This window comes from Rhinopithecus roxellana, chromosome 15, assembly GCF_007565055.1.
Source record: "Rhinopithecus roxellana isolate Shanxi Qingling chromosome 15, ASM756505v1, whole genome shotgun sequence".
Lineage (NCBI taxonomy): Eukaryota > Metazoa > Chordata > Mammalia > Primates > Cercopithecidae > Rhinopithecus > Rhinopithecus roxellana.
The window spans coordinates 57,595,467-57,604,568 of NC_044563.1; the positions used below are offsets into that span (position 1 = coordinate 57,595,467).

The window sequence follows — 9,102 nt, forward strand, 5'->3', positions numbered from 1 at the left end:
AATTCAAGAACAATAATGTTCTGCACCAGCCTAAACATATTCTTTTCAGTTTCACTTAAATAGTTCTCCCATCACATGAGCCTAAGAAGAACATGTGAAAACATAGTGAAGATGTAAGAAACAAACATACAAATCCGAGATGTAAACAGAACTGGGCAGGCCATTTAATAAATTTGAATTAACAAAGTGATGTTAACCAGAGCCCAAGGCTGCAAATAAATCCAATAAATTTACCATCATACCTTTATACATTTAGGTTGCTGCAAAAGTAATGGCAAAAACCACGATTATTTTTGCACCAACCTAATACAAGTCCACCAATATTTTAAACAAGACAAAAGGTAGTAAAAAGAGTATTATTTTCATTTACCCAGAAAATTAGCTCTAATCTATAGGCTATCTGTAGAGTTAAAAGCAAAGCACAAAAAAAAACAAAACAAAAAACTCCAATGTGATTAAAATTGGTAGTAAATTGGACTTACTGTTTGGCCTGGTTAACATGAACCCCTAGGGTATAGCTCAGCCATTTGTATGTCACCTGTAAGAAGAAAAAAATTTTCAAATGTTTTATTAGATGACTCCAGAGTGCGGATCAGTCCCGAGGGTCTGTTCCTAAAGATTCCTATTCTTAGATGGTTATGCCTTATAAATTACAACAAATGCCACTGCAGCTTTGCCAAGAACTATCTATCTGGGTAGGCAGGACCAAGTTATTTATCTTAAAAATGCTAGTAAGTTTGTTTCATGAACTAATGAAAAATAATCTAAAAAGACAGGTTGAACATACCTAACAGAAAAAGCTCTCATTTTCCTCACATTCCTTGTTTTACTTAGGCCCTTTCCTCATGATGTCTTTTTTTTTGGGACCACCAGCCAAACCCATCCTAAAACTCATGCAGAAGCTAGATGACTTTAAAGTGTGATGTCTCAGAAACTTCTAAAGAAAGTTACACCCATGCAAACATTAAAGGGGGCAGGTGGTGCAGGGGTCAGGAAATGAACAAAGTGGGTAAATATTTTTATAAGAGATCAGATTGGGAACTACCAGCATCAAGCCTTCATCCCTCTTAGACCCAGGATGCCTGCACTCTCTTCTCTCAAAGTCTCTTCCAATTCCAAATGTCAAGCTTCCAATAGTTAGAAGACTTGCACAGGTTAGGCAAAGGCAGTGTGATGTAGAAGAAAGCATTAGTAAGAGGACAGACGTAGACTGAAAAATTGCCTATTCTTTACCAACCGGAAATAAACAAGTTATTTGGCCCCTCAGATTCAATTTCCTCATCTAAGGATACCACCACCGACCTGGGGTAGGTTGCGGGGAGGTCACTGTAAAGATTAAAGTGCCTTGGCACACAGCATGCACTCGATCATCAAGGTTTGAAAAGTGCACTCACATCCATCATCTCGCTTGATCTTTACCGCACCCCTGTGAGGCGGGTCAAACCTCTATCAATGCTTAAGTTTCCAGGAAGAGGAAACAGTATCTGGAGGTTACACAACTTGTAACTTAACACAGTTAAGACACGATTTCCTCAACTATAAACGTAAAACTTTAAACGCCAACCACCTTAAAAGATAGGTGTAGGGACGCCTTAGAAATACTCAGCCAACGGCCCTCCCTCCGCGCCCGGTCTCCGCGGCTCCAGCCCCAGGCTCTGTTCAGAGCACGCCCACCCAAGGGACGCGGACTTCCGTGTGTGCCGGAGGACCTTCCCGACGAGTCCTCGCTCGCCCTGGGGCACAGAGCTCGCCCAGGTCCCCTCGTGGGGACCTGTCTCCCCCTGCTCCCCACGAAGCCACCGCAGAGAGAGGGTCAAGGCTCCCGCCGCCCCAGCAGGGCCCAGGACCCCAGTCGCACGCCCGCGTTCCCCAGTAGTAGCTGCTCACGATCTTGTTTTGGTCCGTGACGAACTCGTCTATATTTTCCAGATAAAGCTGGTCCGCCATGGTGCGGCAGCGCTGGGACCCGCCTCTAGCCCCTTTCTCAACCACAGACACAGCTCCCGCCGGCGGGAAACGTCTTTGCTCCCTCCCAGGTCCCGGGTCGTTTCCCCGGCAACGGAAGCGACGCACTACGGCGGCCCTCTGTGAGTCAAACTAGTTATGCAGACGGCGCAGACTGAAGTAGGCAGAGCTAGTATGAAACAGCGAAGTGCGGGGCCTCCTGGCTAGTTTTTTCCTATACCTACGTGCTTGTGTTAAAGTTTAATTTATAAATTAGGCACAGTAAGAGATTAACAAAAATAACTAACGATAAAATAGAACAATTATTATTATTATACTGTAATAAACATGAGTGAATATGGTCTCTCAACAGATGTCATTGGATATAATATTTCCCTACCGAGGTTGGCTGCGGGTGATGAAACCCGGGAAAGCCTGGATAAAAAGGAACTATTGAAAACAAGTAATTTTAGTAGTGCTGCCAACTGGGGAAAAGTACTGCCTGTTACAATCCCTCAGAGTTGAGAAATTAGGGAAGGTTTTTCCAGAGGGGATGAGGAGAGGCTGAGTGTTTCGGATAGAGGCAGGAGAATTTGCTGGAAAAGAGTTCATTATCTCTGGATTATTAGGAGAAGAGGCGGGTGAGGGACACTTGGGAGAAACCAAATAGTTGTGCCTAGGAGAATGTGAAGAGGTGCATGAGCTGTGTTCTCAGGAAAACTTGGAGAAAAGTTATCAGGTTGTGGAATTTCAACTCAAATTTCTCCTAGTATCACCCCCCAAAAATCTTTAATAATTGACTTCAGCATAAGCTGGTGCAGTTCAGTACCGCAGCTGTAGTGCATAAGTGAATCAGACTTACTGGGTTTGAATCCTCGTTTTGCAGTTTGTTGTGTAAACTTAGGTAATTCCTTAGCCACTAGGAGCCTATTTCCTTATCTATAAAATGGGAATAATAACAGTACCTATTTCAGAGGCTTGTTGCAACATGCATTCATTCAAAGCACAGCAAAATCCTGAAAAAGGCCAGATACTATTCTGAGTGCTGAAGTGCTGGGGCTGCAGCTATGAACAATAATAAACCGAGCCTGTTCACATGTAGCTTACATTCTGAGATATTTAAGTGAAGGATAGTGGTGGTTTAAAATTAGGGGAGCAGACCGGGTGCGGTGACTAACGCCTGTAATCCCAGCACTTTGGGAGGCCGAGGGGAATGAATCACCTGAGGTCAGGAGTTCGAGACCTGCCTGGCCAACATAGTGAACTCCTGTCTCTACTAAAAATATAAAAATTAGCTGGGCATGGTGCCACATGCCTATAGTCCCAGCTACTCGCGGGGCTGAGGCAGGAGAATGTCTTGAATCCAGGAGGTGGAGGTTGCAGTGAGCCAAGATCATGCCACTGCACTTCAGCTTGGGAAACAGAGGGAGACTCAGTCTAAAAATAAAATAAAATGGCTCGGCACAGTGGCTCACACCTGTAATCCCAGCACTTTGGGAGGCCGAGGCAGGCTTATCACCTGAGGTCAGGAGTTTGAGACCAGCCTGGCCAACATGGCGAAACCCTGTCTCTACTAAAAATACAAAAATTAGCCAGGTGTGGTGGCACATGCCTATAATCCCAGCTACTTGGGAGGCTGAGGCAGGAGAATCACTTGAACCTGGGAGACAGAGGCTGCAGTGAGCTGAGATCATGCCACTGCACTCTAGCCTGGGAAACAGAGTGAGACCCCCTCTCAAAATAAATAAATAAAGTAGGGTAGCAGTACCGGACACAGTAGGTCACACCTACAATCCCAGCGCTTTGGGAGGCCGAGGCAAGGGGATCACTTGAGCCCCAAGATTTCGAGACCAGCCTCAGCAACATAGTGAAACTCCGTCTCTACTAAAAAAAAAAAAAAAAAAAAAAAAGCCATGGTGGTGGTGCAAGCCTGTGGTCTGTGGTCCCAGCTCTGAAGTGGGAGGATGGATTGAGCCCAGGAGGTACAGGCTGCAGTGAGCACTTGATAACGCCACTGCATACAGCCTGGGTGACAGGGTGAGACCCTGTCTCAAAAAATAGTAATTTTTTTTTTTTTTGAGATGGAGTTTTGCTCCTGTTCCCCAGGTTGGAGTGCAATGGCGCAATCTCGGCTCACTGCAACCTCTGCCTCCTGGGTTCAAGTGATTCTCCTGCCTCTGCCTCCCAAGTTGCTGGGATTACTGGTGCCCACCACCACGCCCAGCTAATTTTTTGGATTTTTAGTAGAGACAGGGTTTCGCCATGTTGGCCAGGCTGGTATTGAACTCCTAACCTCAGGTGATCCACCCGCGTCGGCCTCCCAAAGTGCTGGGATTACAGACGTAAGCCACCGTGCCCAGCCAATACATTTTTAAAAATAGAGTAGTGATAGTGGAAATTGAGAGAACTGAGTGACTTGAGTTTTCTGCTAGTCGGCAAAACCTGCTGATGAATTAGATGAGTGGAGTGTGGAAAAAACAGGAATCAAGGAAAATACCTAGATATGGAACATAAATCTTTAGGTAAGTGGTGATGCCCTTGACTGAGACATGAAAAACTGGAAGCAGATGAGAAAATCAAATAATTCTATTTGGCCAATTATAAATGAGGTAATATACCTAAAACCCTCACGCAGTACCTGCACACAATAAAATCTATAATCATTGACTATTACATTATTATATACCAGACACACTGTACCAGGTACTTTGAGAGCAATATTTCATTTAGTCCTCATAGCAATGCTGCAAATGCATTATATTGTCCATATTTTATTTATTTATTTATTTATTTAATTATTTATTTATTTATTTATTTGAGATGAAATTTTGCTCCTGTTGCCCAGGCTGGAGTGCAATGGCGCAATCTCGGCTCACCGCAACCTCCACCTCCTGGGTTCAAGCGATTCTCGGGCCTCAGCTTCCCGAGTAGCTGGGATTACAGGCCTGCACCACCATGCCCAGCTAATTTTGTATTTTTATTTTTATTTTATTTTATTTTGTGTATGTTTCAACATCTAAAATACAAATATTCTTGTACCTAAAAATTGTAACTTTTTTTTTATACTTTAAGTTCTAGGGTACATGTGCACAACCTGCAGGTTTGTTACATATGTATACATGTGCCTTATTTTGTATTTTTAGTAGAGACAGGTTTCTCCATGTTGGTCAGGCTGGTCTTGAACTCCCAACCTCAGGCAGTCCACCCGCCTCCGCCTCCCAAAGTGCTGGGATTACAGGCTCATGCCACCATGGCCGGCCTATTAATTTATTTTGTTTTATTTTTTGAGATGGCGTCTCGCTCTGTCGCCCAGGCTGGAGTGCAGTGGCACGATCTTCACTCACTGCAATCTCTCTGCCTCACAGGTTCATGCGATTCTCATGCCTCCACCTCCTGAGTAGCTGGGATTGCAGGCATGCACCACCACACCAAACTGTATTTTTAGTAGAGAGGGGGTTTTGCCTTGTTGGCCAGGCTGGTCTTGAATTTCTGACCTCAAGTGATCTGCCCACCTCTGCCTCCCAAAGTGCTGGGATTACAGGTGTGAGCCACTGCACCTGGCCATTGTCCATATTTTAGAGACTAGACTGTTGAGGCTTAGAGAGAAGTAGATTTTTCCAGGATTATTAGGTGGTTGCTGTGGGATCAGAACTCAGGCCTCTTGTCAGTGCTCCACAGGAGTGGGAAGTAAGTCAAGATAATTGGCCAGGGAAGAGTCTTGATACTATCCCTATGCCAAATGGAGCAGATGACAGTGAAGTGGCTACATTGTGTGGGCTATATACCATACCCTGGGGTTGGTAGTCTGGCGCCAAGAAAATTTAGGACACTAACACAAAGAGTTTAGGAGCAGAGGTTTAATAGGCAGAAGAGAAAGAGAAACAGTTCTCTTTATATATAGAGAGAGGGGTCTCCTAGTGATCATGGTGGCAGATGCGCTGGACTTTGTAGTCCAGCTTGAGGAGGCGGTGTCTGATTTATGTAGGGCTCACAGATTGTTTCGATCAGGTGTGACATTTACATAGCCCAGGGAGAAGGCTGGTATCCCCACCCTAATCTTATGATGCAAATGAACTCTCCTTGGCTGGCACCATCTTGTCTGCTCCTTACTAGCAGAGAAGGGATGATGGAGCCGCCATCTTGAACATGTCTAGTCCCTAGTTCCTGCCCACATTCACCCGTGCAAGCTCCCAACTTGCTTGTCTACATCTGCAGCTCGACTTTACAGGCTGGTCTTTGTTATAAAATGATTTGGGGCTGCTTTTCATTAAAAAGAAAAGCCTTACCGTGGACTCCTATCCTCTTACTATCTGCCTAAGTGATTTCTTCTTAACTCCTATATCAACCACACTGTTTAGAGTACCCAGCCCAACCCAATGGACATGCCAATATTAGGGTTGAATGACTTAGCTGGATTAGTGGTTACCCTTGGTAGGGTAGAAACTGGAAGGGAGTATGAGGAGGCTTCTGAGATGAAGGTAATGTTCTTGATCTTGGTGCTGGTTGCATGGTGTGTTGAGTTTGGAAAATGATTTGAGGTATATACTTTTGATATGTATATATAGTTTTCTACATGGATGTTTGCATTAATCAAAAGTTTAAGGAAATTGATTATTTGAGGAATCTTTTTTTTTTTTTTTTCTCACTGCCTGTATGATCAGGTATTTTTTCAAAAGAAGCTGTCCAAAATGATGTGACCCTTATGAAATAATCAAATTTAAGAGTTTATGCAGCAGGCTTCTTTTCCTCTGTAGTAGGTTTCTTTTCTGCAGGCTTCTTTTCAGGGGCTGATTTCTTGGTAGCTGCTGCCTTTTTTCCCACTAGAGGTTTCTTCTGCTTCTTAACACCAACAGCAGCCTTCTTTCCTTTCTTACCTACCACAGGCTTCTTGCCTGCAACCTCCACCTTCTCATCTGATTTGGCTTCTAGCGCTGCTGCTGCAGCAGCTGCCTTATCCACCCGGAGCTTGTGATTCCTGGCCTGGCGAAGAATGGTATTCCGGTGCATGGTCTTTGCATATGGGTTTAGCTTCAACATGATTCTCAGATTTTTCAGTGGGTTCTTCTTTAGGACTCTGCGATGAATCTTCTTGCGTGGTGCTCGAAGGGCTCTTTGGATCTCTGGGCTTTTCAAGATTCTGCTAAGATCTGTATTAATCATCTTGTGCATGGGAAGATTGTAATTACTCTTGAGGGAAGCGGCTTTACACAAAGTGCCATACAATTCATCTAACTTCCGGAAAGCACTCTCAGTCCAGATGCAGAAACGTCCCACATGCCCACCAGGAGCAAGCTTCAAAATGTTCAGTTTGCTTACATTAAGCAGAGTAATTCCAGGGATGTTTCTGAAGGCCTTGATGATGCCATTATCCTCATTATAGATGATGCACGGCCCCCTGCGCTGGATACGGCGACGGTTTCTCATTTTGCCTTTGCCAGCTCTCATTCACTGAGAGGCATAGACCTTTTTGATATCATTCCAGGCTTTAAGTTTCTTAAGGAGCAAAACAGCTTCCTTGGTCTTCTTGTAACCTTCAACTTTATCTTTGACTACCAAAGGAAGTTCAGGAACTTCCTCAATACGATGACCTTTAGACATGACCCGTGCTGGTAGGGCTGAGGCAGCCAGGGCAGAACAGATGGCATATCATTTTTGGGTTGTGTTCACTCTACAATGCCAACAGTGCCAGGTTTTGGTTGGTGCAGACATTCGGCCTCCACAACACATGTCTCCAAAAGCACCCTGCCAGAGCGGTGAGTCCCACCACCTGGAACTCTGGGAATTCGAGCCACAGCTCTGCCAGTACCCCAAGACTCAGCACTGGTCTGATGACCTGCTAATTCACTGACAGCGTAGGGCTGTCTGTTGTTTTTGCGCAAGTTGGTATGAACAAAGTTCACAATATCTGGTCGAATAGGAGCCTTGAATACAGCAGGCAAAGTGACATTTTTGCCAGATGACTCCCCCTTTTCAGAGTACACCAATATCAGTGGGAGAGCACATGCCATGGCAGAGAGAGGAGACAGCCACGCTCCTCTCACCCCGGCTGCTGCCACAGGAAAAGGTATTTGCGGAGTCTTAACTACAGTGGCAAGCCTTCTCAAACTAGGAAAATAGAAAATAGGTAGAGGTATTAGAAAGACTGGGTTTAATCTTAACCTTGGACAATAGAAAGGAAATTCTGGGAAGAAGGGATAATGGGCAAAAGTGGTGCAAAGCAAGGCAGTAATTATCAAATCAAGATAAATAATGAAAGGTATCTCTAAGTCTGGGTTGGGATAATGGGACTAGAAAGGAATGACTACAGCTGTGCACAGGATTGGGTAGACTAGGGGTTGAGAGTGTACATTAAGGGCAGGAGAGCTGGAGGGGGAAGAAAAGAGATAGCTTTTCTGTTTCTGTGTCTAAGGTCTACCCAGTTTGACTATTCCTTTTCCAATTTGGAGGGTAACTGAATGAAAAGCATATGGGCTTTGGAAACAATTTTTCTTGTAAAAAGCAAGAAAGCAAACAAACAAAAATCTGGGCCTGAATCCCAGCTTTACCACTTACTAGCTGTGTGGCTTTAGGCAAATCATTTAACCTCTTTTATCATCTTAAAAGAAGAGATAATAATATCCAGCGATGTACAGATAAATGTGTAATAACCAACTTGCTAAATAAAAAAAGCCCTGATCTGAAGTGGTTGCACTTCTGTGGTATAAATGCTCCACATGGCAAAATTCAAGCTACAGATATTGATGCCATAGAATGCAGAGTTAGGAAGAGTTGCACAGTATCACACCATTATTTCCACCATACAGACACAATAAACATAAATGACCTAAAGAGCATAGATAGGCCAGGCACAGTGACTCACATCTGTAATCTCAGTACTTTGGGAGGCAAAGACAGGAGCATCCCTTGATCCCAGGAGTTTGAGTCCAGCTTGGGAAACATAGTGAGACCTGTCTCTCTAAAAAAAAAAACAAACAAACGAAAAGAGCATAGACAGTAGTAAAATACTTAGGAAGTGATGAAATTTGAATATTTATTGCCTTGTGTTTAATATAATTTGATTGTACATTTATATAATTTAATTTTTAGTAATGTCTCTGTTTAACTGACTTGCAAACTTTCTGAAAATTTAACATTCAGCTCTCATAAGCAAGTACCGGC

At 44.0% G+C, this 9,102-nt stretch overlaps 1 protein-coding gene and 1 pseudogene across 4 annotated transcripts in view; both read right to left on the reverse strand.

The window, feature by feature from the left end:
• POLD3 (DNA polymerase delta 3, accessory subunit) overlaps positions 1-2,070 on the reverse strand; it is a 54,274-nt gene extending 52,204 nt beyond the window's left edge. Inside the window, exons 1-2 of one of the 3 annotated variants that reach the window (XM_010366820.2) lie at positions 1,888-2,070; positions 483-538 (exon numbers count right to left, since the gene is read on the reverse strand). In XM_010366820.2, the coding sequence (XP_010365122.1) occupies positions 483-538; positions 1,888-1,947 (116 nt within the window). In that variant the 5' untranslated portion in view covers positions 1,948-2,070. Of the gene's footprint in view, positions 1-482; positions 539-1,302; positions 1,539-1,567 lie in introns of those variants that run through there. The other 2 variants (XM_030918391.1, XM_030918392.1) reach the window with 2 other exon arrangements.
• Positions 2,071-6,588: 4,518 nt separating this feature from the next.
• On the reverse strand, positions 6,589-8,002 carry LOC104665115 (annotated as a pseudogene). The gene has a single exon (XR_748371.2). The product of XR_748371.2 is annotated as a 60S ribosomal protein L4 pseudogene (transcript).
• Positions 8,003-9,102: the final 1,100 nt, after the last annotated feature.